Raw genomic sequence first — 15,593 nt, 5'->3', positions numbered from 1 at the left:
CTCCATGAGGCCATAGCTAAGCCTGGCCCCATGGCCTGCTCCTGAGGGTTAGTCCTGGGAGTCAATGAAAGTGCTGCCCTATGATCCACACTGAAGCAGACTGACAGCCATCCCTCTACAGAGACTGCCACCTGCCACTGCCCAATGACCCAGTCCCCTGAGGGTCTCCAGCCTCAAAGGGTCACACAGCATGCCCTTGCCACCCAGGAAGGCTGGCAATGATTCCTTTTCGTGCAAGCCTGGCCTGGGTTGGGAACTGGAGACTGAGCAGGTGGGAGTCCCCAGCTATCCTTGGTCTTTACTTTGGACCATCCCAGCACACATTTTGGTGAACTGTGTATCTGCTGCTAGCACTCAGCTGCTTTCTGCTTGTCTCTTCGTTTTTAATATCAAAGCCTTCTGAAGTGTGTGAGGGTGTTTTTAAGATGGTTTCCACACTGGGGACCCAGTGCCTTGGGCTTCCATTGAGTGCAGCCTTAGTGAGGTTTCTGCTTTGAAGAGAAGCTTCCTAAGTTTGGAAGGAGACTGCAGCTGTCTCTTGGGGAAGCTGAGCTCCAGCAGGGATGAGCTGGTGTCAGAAACCTACAGGACTGGGTTCAGGCAGCCCCCAGGGAAGATACACCTACTGAGGTGGAGTTGTTCAAGGAGTGTGGGTGTTTGGATGGTCCAGGAGCACCATGCTTATAAATGTGCTCTTTTATAAGCATTTAAACTGTCAGCCTGACAGGGCCCATGGGCACCACCACATAACCAGGGTGGGGGGGACTTCTGGCTGTTGCCAGTTGGGAGCAAGTGTGTGGCACAGGGTAGCAGGCTTGCATACCTACCTCAGCAACTCCTGATTCAGGTCTGCGACTGGCCATATTTTATGGATAAGGAAATTTTGGCCCAGATAGGTTAAATAATTTGCTCAAGATCATACAGTTGGTAGGATGGCATGGCCAGCACGCAGGCTTGCTGTGCAGCTTGGAGGTTAAAACGCTGGTTTTGGGGGGCATACATGAGTCATGGGGGGCCAAGGGAAGTACACACGTATTCCAGCCCCTTATTACCCTGCAAGGCCAAGAGGTCCAGGATTGGGGGTGCTGGCTGAAGATCTTGCCCCTCCTATGTGCAGATGGTTACTCAGAACAGCTCTGATTGTGTCACATCAGATACTGTGGCTCCGAAGTCTTCTGAGGCCTTGGGACTTAAGTCACCAGAAGCCTACCTGCTTTCCCATGAGCGAGCTGCTGTTCCAGGGGATTCCCCACTCCAGGGGCATCTTGGGAGAAAACTGGACAGGGAAAAGGGACCCCAGGCAGCTAGATGCTCATTTTTGACCTTATGTTGGCAGGAATGATCCAAAGGAGAGATCCTGGGTGCAGAGGAGGTCAGCGCACCAGATCTCTGCCCTGTACAAATGAGGTGACTGAGCCCAGAGCGAGAACTAGCTCATCCAGCATCCTGAAGCTGGCCAAGGCACATGGTCTCCAGCCAGGCTGGCCCCTGCACCAGGTCGAGGTGTGAGGGTGGTTCTGATCAGCTCTGCACCCCAAGGGCCCAGCCCCTGTCTGCAGAGCAACCTGGGACAGCAAGCAGCAGAGGTCCCCAGGGTGGCTTTGCCAGTCTGGCACTCTCAGGGAAGAGCGCAGGGCTGCTTCCTGCCTCTGCCGTCCCCCACTCCGGGCACTGTCCCAGTCAGAAGCCTCATCATCGCATCCACTCGTGCTGGAATGTCCCCAGGCCCGGGAGCCAGCAGCATGAAACCAGGGATCTGACCTAACTGGGGATTTCTGTATTTTGCTTTCTGAGGGTGTTTGTTGATTTGTTTATCTGTGGACATAGATCCAAAGACTGTGCTTAACAGAGGGATGGTTTGGCCAGGTGTGAAGATACACACCTGTGACCCTAGCACTCTGGCAGGAAGATCAAAAGTTCAAGCTCAGCCAGGGCAATTTAATGACTTGGAATTTTCCTGAAAATAAAACATTTTAGAAAGGGATATGGATGTAGCTCAGCGCAAAGACCCTAGGTCCAATCTTCAGAGTCACAAAAAATATACATCACACAAAACACCAAAACCACCTGTTTCATCCCCAAGGGACTGAATGCCTGGTGGGCCCAATTTTCCCTCTGACTGGGCCTGGGCAGGGCCTCTTTGCTGTGAGGTGCACACAGCAGAATCGGACCCACAGCTCTGCCTTCCCTGGATCCAGAGTAGCTCGGGCCCTCCAGCACCCAGGCCTGCGTGGCCTCTGTCTTTGGACATATGGGTCAGAAAGTCCTTCCCTGCCCACCCGCCTTCCTTTGAATGCCGTCTGGCTAAGGATGTCACCCAGGCTTCAGGATACTCTTGGCCTCCCCATTAAGCAGCCTTCAGCTTGGGCACAGCCAGGATTCATGGGCCTGGGGACCATTTCACCGCATGACACCCAAGATGTGGAAACTGCAAAAAGAAATATCTTTATTCTATTAACTTTCTTAATATTTACAAAGAACAAAAAAGAACAACAACTGAAATTGGCTTAAACAGTGGGTGTGTAAGTGGCATTTGGGTGGCTGGTGGGCTGGGCCAGGTGCCAATGCCCGTGGTCTGCACAGGAACAGGGAAGGATCTGCTGGGCTCCAGCTGGGCTGAGGAGAAGGCACTGAGCCTGGCCCCAAGGCTGCAGGGCTTGAGCTGATGACTGCCTGAAAAGCCCCTGCCCCAAGACTGCCCTCAGAACATGCAAAGGGAAGGATGGGGCGTTGGGAATGCCCAGACCATGCCTCTGCCCAGTCTCCTCCTCCCAAAGACAGCTCCTTGGGCCCCCATGACTGCAGGCTGGAGGAGGTGACCCAGGCCCTGGCAGCCTAGCTAGAGGTAGCCGAAAACGTTGAAAAGGGGTGGGGGCACAGCCGGCTTGGTGGGGATGGGCTTCAGAACCACAGGTCTGTACACCTTCTGCCCTGGGCCATCCACATGCTTGCAGAAGTGGGCCAGCTCTGTGGGCAAAGCTGGACTTTTACTCCACAGGCCCAGGCCAGGGATGGGGCTTGCAGGCAGGGCCCCTGGAGGGCCAGGGTAGATGGGCTGTCCATGGTACTGGAAGGGGCAGTAGTTCCAAGCATCAACACGGCCCACCAAGGAGACCCCAGGCATCTTGAGTGGCTCCTTGTCAGCCAGTGCTCTTGGGGACAGGGGCCCTGGGGCAGCCTCAGGCACCACAGACTCTAAGCCCTTGCAATTTTTCTTACACTCATAGAGAAGTCCCTCCCTGGGGTCTGGTCCACCCTCCAGTCCCATGGGGTAGCTGTGGGTGGGCCTCGGCTCTTCCCAGAAGGAAGCAGGCAGCTGTCTTTTCCGCATGGGCACCTGGCCAAGGTTGGCAGCTCCTGGGCCCTGGCCCTGGAGGGTCTGCTCCTTGGAAAGATATTCCTCCCCAAAGGGACTCCCCAGAGCCTTCTCCTTGCAGCCCCCAATCCCACCAGGGCTGGAATCAGGGCCACAAGGGATTGAGGGATGGAGGGGCAACTGCTCGGGGTGGTCTTCGGGCCCCCTTCTCAGGTGAGGCTCGGCAGCCCTGCCAGGAAGCCCCCGGGGGAGCCGGGAGTACTTCTGCGAGAAGCGTTTGAGCTGCTTCTGCAGGTACTTGCGGTGGTCCACAGAGCGGCGGCAGGGTGCAGACTTGTCCAGCGCCGCCTTGATGTCACTGGATGCCAGGTTCACAAAATTCAGCAGCATCTTCACGTCACTGTCGGATGCCATCACCAGGGGGGCCACTGCATGGGGCTTTCCATGAAGAGGGTGGGCTCTGCAGGGTGAGGGGGGTGCAGGGGCTGATCTGGGGACAAGAGAGGCTGTTGGAGTCTCTTCAAGCAGCCACACTCTGCCAAACGGGATGCAGCCAATGCCCCCCACCCAGCACCCCTCAGCCCAGAATGGAGCCCTGGGTGATGGGACACCCCCTCTAGGCAGAAGGTTCCCTGAGCACCTATGATGCCGCCAGAGCCAACAACCTCCTGGAGCCTTCTGGGGTGCTGCCCACTTCTTGTCACTGATGCTTAGAGAGGTCACGCAAGTTGTCCCAAGGCGGCCCAGCTACAAGTGGCATCCCTGGGCCGCACTCCCAGCCTGCCGCCTCTCCTCTCCCATGCCAGCTGTGCTCACTTCTGCCACGGTGCACAACTTGCCAGCCAGGTTTTTTTCCCTTTCTGAGCCCAGACAACTGCTCCACTTTGCAGAAGGCCAAGCCCCTTTTCTGCCTGGTGGTGGCCTCCCCCTCGGCAGCCCACCCCCTTCTTCAGTCCCACGCTCCACCCCCAACTCTCACGCAGGACCAGGCAGGAGGACCCTGTCTAGCACTTAATCGAGACCTGCCTCGAGGCTGTTTTCAGGCTGCAGACAGCAGGGACTCCCTGGTAGAAGCATCTGCGGCAATTTCATGCCTCCTGGGCCACCACCCACAGCACTGCGCTCCTCCTCCAGGCCCCAGCCTGCCCCTCGCCCCCCACCCAGGCAGCCCACAGCAGGGCCTCCACACTGACCGGAGGTGCTGGCCGGGCCCACCGCCGCCAGACGTGGCCAGCAGGTTCCCCACTGCAGACCTGGGCAGGCCCGACCGATCTCCGTGCTGCCCGCTGAGGGAGCGGCAGTGCAAGCCCTTGAGTGGGCTGAATGGAGGACAACTCCCAGGGCTGGGGGGCCCTTAGGCCAATCAGGAGCGCCTCTCCAGATACAAAGCATCCCAATCAGGCGGCGGCGCCCCGTTCCCACATTCTTTGCCGTCACAAATTGTCACCATGGGGACCATCACAAAAAAGACAGCTCCCAAATGCAATCATTTCCCGGTAAATTTCTACCCCTCAGCCCCACTCTCTTAGGCCTCCATGCCCCTCCTCCCCTTGACCTCGGTTCCCTGGTTTCTCAAGGAGGTAGTGTGTGTGTGTGAGTGTGAGTGTGTGCATGTGCATGCATTCAGGAGTGTGTGCAGGAGCGAAATGTTCAGGACTGAGGAGGAGCTGGGCTGGTGGAAATGGGCTTGCAAACCTTCCTGAAACACTCCTGGCCTACAGCTGCCATGCTCCAGTGCAGACAGACAATCAGACGGGTAAGCTGGGCGGGCTGATTTCCCTGCTGTCCTTGAGCATTGAGTGGCTCTCTCGGTTTCTTGTCTCTGGCTCTGGCTTTGTCCCTCTTTCTCCTGACCACCTCTCTTTCTCCAGGACCCCTCAGGGATGGGCGCTGGACGGCCTGTGCGGTCAGGGAGGTGCACTGTTGTGGCGAAAGGTAGCCGGGAAGGACTCTAACAGGGCGCTGGCATATCCATGGGAAGGGAGCCGGAGCTCTCAGGAATCTTGTCTTTATGTTTGCTTCCTCAATTGAGCTGCACAAAGCCTGAATTGCCCATTCAGTGCGGCTGGACAAAAGGTTGGCGTTGCACGGCCCCTTGCATTTGTAATCAAACAGTTAGAGACTTAAATCGAGTCGTCATGATGGAGAAAGAGGTGGACAAAGCCCATAGAATTGCCATCAGCAAACATTTTCCTGTGTCATATTAGCCAGTCTCCATGGCTCCCCCTGGCCTGGGGACAATGGCACAAGTTTGCACACTTGGCTACTGTCACCGTGCCAACGCCGGCGTGGCTGCAAGCAGGGCCACTCGCTCAGAGCAAGCAAGAGAGCCCAGAGCCAGCGCTGGCCCTGCCCACCACTAGCTAGAGGGAAGGTGAGGCCAGCGACGGTGAGGGAGGTGCCTGGGAAACGCTGATGGGTGTGGCCTCAGTACCAGCAGCGAGGCAGGCCTTCTCCTGTCCCTCCTTTCTTCTGCTGCCTGCTCCTGTGCCTCTCCATCAGCCAAGGGGCTGGTATTCTAACTGTCCCCCTCCCCCAAATGGCATGACCTAAACAACCAGGGCTCCTCCGCGGTCCCCTCCCCAGACACAGGAGCACTGGCAAAAGATGTCCCACCCCCACTGGCCATGGCACTGCTGCTGTCGGGACGAGACCCACAGTGGCCAGACTCCAAGCGACTTCCCATCTGGCCTATGGTTCCCTCTTTTGGAGAAGATGGCCCAGGGTCGAGGAGCAGACCCCATCCCTGCCACCACGGGTATGGGCATGTACCAGCCAGGACTGGAGTATCCAGGGTCAATAGCTGACACATGCCCTGGAGAGTCACCCTCACTGCAGGCGAGGTTGAGAGCTGAGCCCCAGAGATCAGGAGGTGATGTTTCTAGGGCATAGCTCAGCCTAACCTGTCTGGGACAGGCGGGCAACATGCTTGGTCTGCTCCAAGCCACCCAGCATGCGCTGCTAGAGAGATCATTGTCCTGATGCCCTCTGGTCACCAGATTAGGCTTCCCTCGCAGCTCCCTGCTGACCAAGGCACAGGACCAGTGTGCACAGCCCAGGGTTCACACACCCTGGAACCCAGCACTTCTCAGCTGCCTGTTCCATCGAGCACTGTTGGAGGCTGATTTCAGGAGGCCTCACTGATCCTGCCCCAGCCTTCTGAACCCTGCCTGGGCCATGTGGGCCCCTCTCTCTGGACCCCTTTCTCCAGCCACATTGTCAGACCTATTTGATGCCAAACCTTGAACTTACAGTCCACTCAGCCCACTGGCCCTGCCTTCCTGGGGGGCCACCTCCTTATTTCTCAGCTAACGACAATCCTTACCCTGGTCAGGGGGCCTCCTGGGAGTCAAGCTTGGCCTTCGGAAGTCCTTCCGTAGCTCTAAAGGCACACTGCTCTTCCTCCAAATGCTTTTCAAGGAAAGGAAGAAAAAAGAGGAAAAAGAGAGGAATGGAACTGTTGGGCACCTGCTCTGTGCCACGTCTCATCCGACCTAGCACAGACACCTTTGCCAAGGCCTCACAGCTAATGACTGGCAGAACTTGAACTTGAAGCCAGATCTGTATGCAAAGTTTACCACATGCATGACTTCCCCAAGGTCCTCCTGGGGGCCAGGTGCTGCCCAAGTTCTCGGCTCTGAAGGCTTCAGGGGTCGGATTTTCCATCCAAGTCCTGGGTTCAGCTCTTCCACACGGAGAGCAGCAGTGACCCTCAGCTATTGGCTCAGGGCTCTGGAGCCTGGATTTGGAGCCATCAGGAGAGCGGCGGCTGGAGGAACAGTGGTCTGAGGACCTGGCCCGGGGGCCTTCACAGACCGGCTCCCCTGGAATTTCTGACAGGCCGCACAGACGGACAGGCGGAAGGACAGTGGGCGGAGCAGCCTGCTCAGGATGGCTTTTCTCTTTCTCGGCCCTTCTCACTCCAGTCCTGGGTCTGGACAGAGAGGAAGTCACTTTCCCTACTTCCTGTTGGTGATACACCCAAAGACAAGTGTCAGACCTCTTGACTTTGGGTACAACAGCCAACACTGTGCCTTCGGGCTTCATCATGACCCAGCACAAAATTCTCCTCCAGGAAGCCTCCTGTCAACCCCCAGCAATCTATTGACACCCTCTCCCATCCCCGGGTTCATGGCCTAGAGGATGAAGTGCGATCTCCTTAACAAGCACAGAAGGCCCTTTGTAGTCTGACCCCTACCAGTGCCTGGCACAGAGCAACTTCTCAGGGTTCCGTGCATTACATCGCTCACCCCTTCTGCTGAATCGCATTTATCCAGTGAACTGAAAACAGCTTCTCCCTGTACTGTTCCTTTATTGTTTTCCCAGGTCCACACGGATAAGCTCCAGGAGATCGGGGAGATGGGCCACCGGCTGGTCTGTGACTCCAGGGACTTGCATGTCCTAGCACTGAGCAGGGCCAGTGAGAGGTGCTCAGGGACAGATTCTACACTTCCTCAGGGCTGTGGCTCTTTGGAAAGCTAGGAAGCCATCTCCCGATAGCACCCTGCCTTGGTCCTAGAGAGCTCTGCCAAAGCCGGTCAGCTGAGCTGACTCAAGACAAAGAACTCAGGGAGAAAAGTGGGCAACCTCTCCTTCCCTGACCAGGGTCACGGCAGAGCATCCCTGACCTCTAGCACGGTGCTCCTCTGACACCAGACCATGGTAGTCAGAGATTTTACTCCACCCAAGGACCAGGACAGAAGGCATATGAAGTCACTCGCCTTTCCTGGGTGCCATGCTTATGCTGTTAATAAAGCCTGGAACAGAGGAGCTGCCCTGCTGGGAAACTTGCCTGTGGTCCCACAGTTCAGAGATGACAGAGCCAGAATCAGATACTTGCAGAGAGATCTGAGCCCTCAGTCCTGACCATTGTGGGCTGCTTCTCTCTGACAACTGTCAAGCAATGCCCCGCCCCGCCTGCCTCCCCAGGCTGTGCCTCTCCAGTGCCTCAGGCACACTCCTGCCATCATGGCCAGCCCAACACAGGGAGGCTGTGCAGGTTGCATGGGGACACAGTGACCCGGCAGTGCCTCTAGGGACATGGGACACAGACATGACAAGATGACTTTATGTAACCCACTTACACAGTGGCAGTTCCGGTCCAAGCCCAGCCTGCAGCATGCTGTCAGCCACAATCAGAGCAGACGCTGTGATGGGAGAAAGAGCCCCTCTGGCCACTGCCAGCTGAGGCTTACCGTCCTCACGGCTGTGCCCATGAACCGCCTGAGACCTCATGAGGCCCCGCACAAGTCACAGCCTGGTGCAAACTACACCTGTGGTTGCAGCCCGATGATAGGGATAGAAGCAACTGTTTGCATGAAAGGGATTTCAGCTGTAGCAGTATAACACTAACCAAAACAGGCTTGGTGAAAAAAAGCATTCACCTAAGCCCCTGCATTGGCTGTGTGATCATGGGCCAGTCACCCACCCTCTCTGGGCCTCAGCTTTCAGCTGGATGCCATTAGCAGATGTAACCTCCTGGTTACACTGCAGATTTATGCAGGACGGTGTCTAACTTATAAAGGTCCTGAACTTGGGAATGACTTGATTTCTCCTAATATAACTTAGGGCAGAGTCAACATCACACAATCAGGTAACACTGTTTGCAGTCCCTGCGTATGATAACAGGGGCCAGAGCTGTGGTGGCCTCTGGGGCAGAGGACAGCCCAAAAACCCTCATTCCTGCTGTCCATCTTGGGAGGGGTGGGCTACGGGGATTCCCTGAGGAAGAAGAGTGCCGTGGACGGAGTTCCTAGCCTTCTCTTCAGTCTCAGAAGATGCGGGGACCCCTCACCCGCGAGATGTGAGCTGCGGGTTTTATATACTCCTCGTCATGTTGAGAGTGCTCCTCTCTGTCCCTAATTTGCTACAAGTTTCTGATATGGATGGAGGCCGAATGCCTCTGGATGACCGTTCTGCACCAGCTGACAGGATTGCATGGTTTTCTTGCTTCGTCTGTTGAAATTTCATGAGCCCAGATATATGTAATACCGTGCGGTTTTCCCTTTAGCCACCGCAGGCACACAGTTCAGCAGCAGAAAGAGCATTCACACTGCTGTGCAGTCAACGTCCTTCTCCAAAACTTGCTTACATCGCTCAGTGAAACGCTGTCCCCAGCAGACAATGACCCCTCTCTTTCCCTTTACCCTCTGGCCCATTTTGATCATCATTCTGCTGTCTGTCCACTCCAGCTGGCTCATAGAAGTGGGACACACAATATTTGGCCTTTTATGTCTGGCTTCTTTCACTTAGCACCGTTATCTTCATGCTGGGGCATGTGACAGAAATTCCTGTGCAAGGCTGAATGACATTCTACGGTCTGTGCACCTCGCGCTGTGTCCATCTGTGTGTTGATGGTCACTGGTGCTGCTTTTGTCCTGTAACCCTGATGGTATAGTGGACCCAAGGATTGTTTTCCAAACACTGAGCCAACCTTTCCTTTATTAAACCCACTTGGTGTGCAGTGCAATTCTTTTTATAGATTGCTGAATTCAATTTGCTAATATCTCGTTGTATTTTGTCTCCCTGTGTTCATGAGAGGGGCTGGCTCATAGCTTTCATTTGTGTTATTCTTGTCTCGCTCCAGAACCAGAGTCCCACTGGCCTGATGAGATGCATTGGAAAGTTCACCTTTCTCTTCTTCACTTACAAATTCAATTTTTAAAAACCAGTGGATGTTCAGGTTGTGTGTTGCATTTTAAATGAACATGTAGCCTTCAAGGAACTGATCTGTTTTTCTGAAGTTGTTGACTTTACGTTCATGGAGTTGTTCCTGGCATTCCCTTGCTTTTGTGATGTCTGCCAGATCTGCAGTGATGTCAACATTTCATTTCTGATTGGGTAGTCTGTATTTCCTCTTTTTAAAATCAGTCTTCCCAGGAAGCTATTGATACTTCATTGATTACTTCAGAGAACCAGATCTTTTCCCACCGATGTCTTAAAATCACTTCTCTATTTTTTGTTTCATTGATTTCTGCTTTTATCTTTGTTATTTCCTTATTTCTTTACTTTTGCTTATGTTTTGGCTTCTTGATGTGGGAGCTTTAGTTATTGAGAGTTTTCTTGTTTTTCTAGCATAGGAGTTTTAGGGCTATGAAGTTTCCCCTCAGCACTGTGCTCACTGCATCTCAAAAATGGTGCCATATGGTGCTCCTGTTTTCTCCCCAGAGGTGTCCTCTTGGGCATGTGGGTTATTTAGCAGGGTGTGGCCTTAATTTCTAGGAGTTTGGGCTTTTCAGGCTATCTTCCTGCTATTTGTTATCTAGCTTGATTGCATGATGGTCAGGGAATTTATAGGTTTTTTAGGATTGTGGAGGATCACTTATTTATTTCTTGTACCCAGAGTGTGGTCTGTTCTGGCCAACGCTCTTTGGGCACTTGACTTTCTTCTTGGCGTGAGCATTCCTTAGGGGTCAGTTACAGCTCATTGGTTCATGGTGCATAATAAGAAAATGGGTTGAGTGGAGACCCCCAGAAAGGCTGGGGAGCGGGCAGAGCCCTGGGTGTGGGCACAGCTGGGGCAGGAAATGGCCGTCCCTTCCTATCCTAGACTGTGCAGGTCACTTAAGTCTCTCCCTCTGTGAAATGGGGATGAGAAAAGCCATGTGGCCTTTGCGAGGGGTTGGTAATGGTTTGGTTGTGTTCCAAAGCATGTAACGAGCACTCTGTATATGCAGGACATACTTTGAGGGGCTGGGAATAGCGAGGTAAAGCAGACACCTGAGCTAGCACCTACTAAATAGTCTATCAGCCTCTTACCAAACCCCGGATGGCATTCCCCAAACTCGGTCTGCACCCGTCCTTCGCAATGAGGTGGGTATTTCTCTGAGCCCTGCTCTTACACGCAAGGACACTGAGGCACAGACTAAACAAATTGCCTAAGGAGTGAAGCTGACATCCATCCCGAGGCGACCGTGACTGTTCTGTGATTTGTCCCCACAGCCAGGGAGCTCTGGGTCTGATCCCTCACCCGGCATGTGCGTCACTGGCAGGGTTGATGTGGGACTGAGAGACCAGTGGTGCCTCCTCTTCACACGCCTTTCTCACCTTCACATCCCTGCTGGCTGGATCTAGGGCTGCCCAGGGACACCGCACTGCGTCTGTCTCCTCCCTGTGAAGAAGGCTTGTGTGACGGAAATGACATGGCAGTTATGTCTTTGTGCCCCCCACTCTGTGTCCCAAGGGAACGGTGGCCCCACATTCCTGCCACTGCCTGGCACCTCTCCCCCACCCGCCACATGCCTGTCACCTGACTGCACACTCCAGGGCCGCTCTGATGAGTCTCTTAACTCTACCACGGTGCTGGCCACGGACGAAAGTCCGTTTACTCTCAACTGCCAACTCAGCTTTGATTGGCAGCCGCCTGCTGGCCCCATTCCAAGCCCCTCCCCTTTGCTCGGGGTGTGAAGGCTCTGATCGGCTAGCGATGTCTACCTCCGGGTGGACGCAGATAGGTACTCAGTGTCCTGAATCCAGTGTGGAATCTCGGATGCCCAGGTGGTGTTCTCATAACCCTACCCCTGAGCTTGTACCCAGAGAAGGGAAGTGACTTTTCCAGGTTCGTATCCCTGAATGTGGCTCTGAGCAAAGCCCTGGGTTCAATCCCCAGTTTAAAAATAAAGTGTGAAAGGGACATGTTCTGTAAGATGACTCTGGTCACCCTGCTGGGCTCACTGGGATCACTATGACAATGATGGGTCCCAAGAATGGCCTAGGTCTGATCAGAATAGAAGACTGCCTGAGGGGTGGGGGACAGAAGGAGCCCCAGATAGTTTGCTCAAGGGTGTGGCCACAGCCAGTCCTAAGTGCAAAGTCACGTGTCCTTCAGGGGGCTGGAGGTGACCTTCTAATCAAATGAGAGGTAGCTGTCGTAGACGGGACCCAGTCCGTTCTGTGGGTCTCTTCTCAGCAGGCTGAGGGTGGGTGGGGACTGCCTTGGCTGGGCTGGGATAGAGTAGAAGGGCCCTAGGGTGCAATGTAGGAAAGGAATCAGGGGAGGAAACCCCAGATTGGGACTGGGGAGTGCAGGCCACACCCAGCGCTACAGAGCCAAGAAAATTCCCTGAGCCGGAAGTGTGACTGCAGGTATGAACTGAGCATGATTCCAGGGAAGCCTCTATGTGGGTCTCGGGCCACATCCTCCCAGTCAGGACCCCCTGCATCTGCCTGAGCAGGACAGAGTCAAGTAAAGACCACTTCTCTTCTCCCATTTGCCTTCTCCTCAGGTATTTCTCCAACTGTAACCCCTCACCAAACCCCCTCTCCACTCACGCCTTTCCTGTGGCTGCTACTTAAACACTAGGTACACTCTGCCCCAGGGCCTTTGTACTTCTTGTTCTCTTTTTCTGGCATTCCCCCTCCCCACCATGGTCAACAAACCACAACCTAACACCTATTTGTGTCAATAAAGTTTTGTTAGCTATAGCTACACTTGTCCATTGACTTGAATTCTTGCTCAGAACAGTACCCTGGGGCCTCACACGCCTTATGTGCTCAGTAGAGAAATTCTCAATGAATGAATGAATATTTCCCACACTCCTGGGGGTTGGCCCTGCCTACACTTCTAGCCTCTGCCTCTGTTTCTCTTGTCATAGAATTGGTCCCTAGGGGTTGGGGATTTAGCTCAGCGGTATAAGCGCCTTCCTTGCAAGCATGTGGTCCTGAGTTTGATCCCTGGTACCGGTAAAAAAAAAAGGAATTGAGTCCCTGGTAGATTTCTTGCTGAGTCTCTCCAGCAGTATCTCCATTTTATGAGGTTCTCATTTGAAAGAGATTTTTAAAAAAAAAAACTCACACCTTCTACACCAGGGCTGCAGAAGCAGGAGTGTTTTAAATGTCCGCGTTTAACAGAATAACACTTCTAACCCACCAAGCTCACTGCTGTAGCAGGGCCATTCATGAGATAACTGCAGGGCTTATTTTCAGTAGTAATTAATGAAATTCAGTTAATGTTCATTCATTAACATGTCCTAGAATATTAAGTTAATTGATTTTAAAATAAATAAAATTAATTTTACCTAAAATATTAATTAACAAAGGCCTGGAAGGCGGCAGTGGAAGTCGGTGAATCGCTCTTTTCCTTTCTTGGTTTTTTCCCCTGTCATTTCTGTCAAACGGTGGCATTTACAGAGAATGTCCAAAGTGGGGTCCAAAACAAAGAGTTCAAAACCTTTTTGTTCTATTCAGGCCGTGGACAGACTGGACAATGCCCACCACACTGAGGAGGCCATCTGCTCCCGGGGCCTCGGACGCCAGTGCAGAGCTGATCTCGGCTGGGGACGCCCCCTCCGCAGACACCCCGGACAGAGCGTTTACCCTGCTCTCCGGCCAACCCTTGGGCCAGCTGAGTCGACTCGTAAAATTAGCCCTTCCACATGCCAGCCGTCAGCCCTGCTTCACAGATGAAAACGTGAAGGCGCAGAACGGTGAAGTGACCTGCCCGGGCCCGCTCAGCTGGCTGATGGTGGACCCAGGACAGCGCCTCCTCCTGGACATTTGTTTTTGTCCTGGGCATTGAAGCAAAGGCAATTTGAGTGAGCCACATCTTCAACTTCTTTTATTTTTTTTAATTTTTAAAAGGTTTTTTTTTTTTTTTTTTTTTTTTTTTTTTTTTTTTTTTTAAATTTTGAAGGTAGTGAAATACATCAGAACAAGACAGAACAAAGCCAGGAGAGACCGTGCAATGAAACTGGTACAGAACTTCACAGCAGGTACCGGGATAGCAGTAATAGGTACCATAGTATATCTCGTTATCTTCACAATAGTTGTCCTGTCAATCAGGTACAGCAAAATCTAATGAAATATAGAAAACAGAACATGGAATAGAGCAATGCCATTAATCAGAATAAAGCAAAACAGTGATAACATTACTGCTTTCAAAGAGATGGAAAGGAAGACCCCCCCAGATAGAAGGAACCCCTCATTTGCTATATGGCATATGGTCAACCTCCCAAGAGCTGCTCAGACCTCTGGCTCCCATTTGCTAGCGGGGGGAGGGGGGAATGTGACAGTAGGCTCACGGCTGCTTACCAGAGAGGCGAGCGGGTTGCTTGGTTTCCCAGCTCCCTAAGTTCCAACATGGCATGGATCTCAGGAGACGCTGGCTGGTTCTCCCCCTCGGGTGGCTATTTTTTTTTTTAATTTTATAACAGGTTCTGGCTAAGTTGACCAGGCTGGCCTCTGATAGCATTTTTGGCACACGGTTAGAAGACAGAATATAAAGTAAAGTGGCCTTTATTTTAAGGATGTGGAGAGAAACTCCATGACCACCGGGGCCTGGCTTTCTCTGCCGGACACGTGGTGTGGGGGGCATACATACAGCTTTGGTCTGGGCTGGTGCCTAAAGGGGCATTGCTGATGTGCCAGCAGCTGATTGGAACTCATTTCGAGCCACAGGTAAATTGCCTAGGGGCCGGGAAAATGACCTCAAGGTAAGCGTCCCTTGGTCCTACCTCTCACTGCTGTATCCTTTCAGCGTCAAGCTTACAATAATTCTGACTCAGCTCCTGAGAGTGCCGGTTACACGTATGCAGCACCTCACCCTGCCCCTGCGCATGACTTTAACTCCATGCAAAATTCTTCTGTGCTTTTGGGCTGCTCAGCATACTCAGCCACCAGGACCCACCCATCTATCTCTTCCACAAGAACCAAGGGCTTTCTGCTCACAGGCACTGGAGGCCTTGCAGCTGGCCCATTTCAGGGCAGGGATTTGAACTCAGGTCCTTTGACATTCAAGCCCCAGACATGTCTGTGCCTGTGACATCTGGAAGGCAACTCATAGAGTCACATTTGGGCACGTGCGAGGGGAAACTGTGGAATCCTTGCAGGGGCCGGGGATCCTGGAGGAGTAGCCCTTCCCTGCCCCCTCCAGAGTGATGGTGACCGCAGGGGAGACCTGAGCCCCAGCAGGACTGGTCCTGGTGATGATGGCACCCCATGCCCAGAATTCTTTTGCCTAGAGCTCTAACGATGGCAGCTGTTTACTAATCCCAGTCCTTGTAGGAGCCAACCCACCTTGCAGCTACCATGCTTCCTCTAAGCCCCTGGCAATCTGGTAAGGTGGTTTCCTGCTGGGTGTCAGTGGACATCCCTCCAGAGCTATGCAAGCATTTCCGTGGGCCTTCCAGAGACGGTGCTTTCACCTCTGCTGCCTGTGGGAAACAGAAGAAAGGCTCCCTCCAGGGAAGGAGATGATGGGGCAGCCTTTGGGGGGCTGCGCATCCTGCACAAATATCCCCTGTCTTAGTCACCTCTTCCATACAAGTGGGCCAGGTTCCTC

General features: G+C 53.5%; 1 protein-coding gene and 1 long non-coding RNA gene across 11 annotated transcripts; one reads left to right on the top strand and one right to left on the bottom strand.

Annotated features, from left to right (window-relative positions):
- Positions 1–2,420: 2,420 nt before the first annotated feature.
- Fam181a (family with sequence similarity 181 member A) lies at positions 2,421–11,697 on the bottom strand. Of its 10 annotated transcripts, none has more exons than XM_063241327.1 (4): positions 11,565–11,697; positions 11,286–11,426; positions 6,642–6,727; positions 2,421–3,806 (listed from the first exon to the last, which is right to left on the bottom strand). In XM_063241327.1, the coding sequence occupies exon 4, from the start codon at positions 3,728–3,730 to the stop codon at positions 2,840–2,842; it is 891 nt and encodes a 296-aa protein (XP_063097397.1). In that variant the 5' UTR covers positions 3,731–3,806; positions 6,642–6,727; positions 11,286–11,426; positions 11,565–11,697; the 3' UTR covers positions 2,421–2,839. The 10 variants fall into 10 exon arrangements, with proteins under 10 accessions (XP_063097397.1, XP_063097400.1, XP_063097396.1 ...); XM_063241330.1 differs by having other exon boundaries at positions 2,421–3,776; XM_063241326.1 differs by having other exon boundaries at positions 11,363–11,426.
- Positions 4,820–13,838, top strand: LOC134474233 (uncharacterized). The gene is made up of 2 exons (XR_010044954.1): positions 4,820–5,072; positions 13,502–13,838. It is a non-coding gene; the product is annotated as an uncharacterized LOC134474233 (long non-coding RNA).
- Positions 13,839–15,593: the final 1,755 nt, after the last annotated feature.

Source organism: Cavia porcellus, unplaced genomic scaffold, assembly GCF_034190915.1.
Source record: "Cavia porcellus strain 051 isolate PalLab524CR breed Dunkin Hartley unplaced genomic scaffold, mCavPor4.1 scaffold_31, whole genome shotgun sequence".
NCBI lineage: Eukaryota > Metazoa > Chordata > Mammalia > Rodentia > Caviidae > Cavia > Cavia porcellus.
The sequence above is the reverse complement of the archived record's forward strand: the minus strand, read 5'-3'. Positions and strand labels throughout refer to the sequence as shown.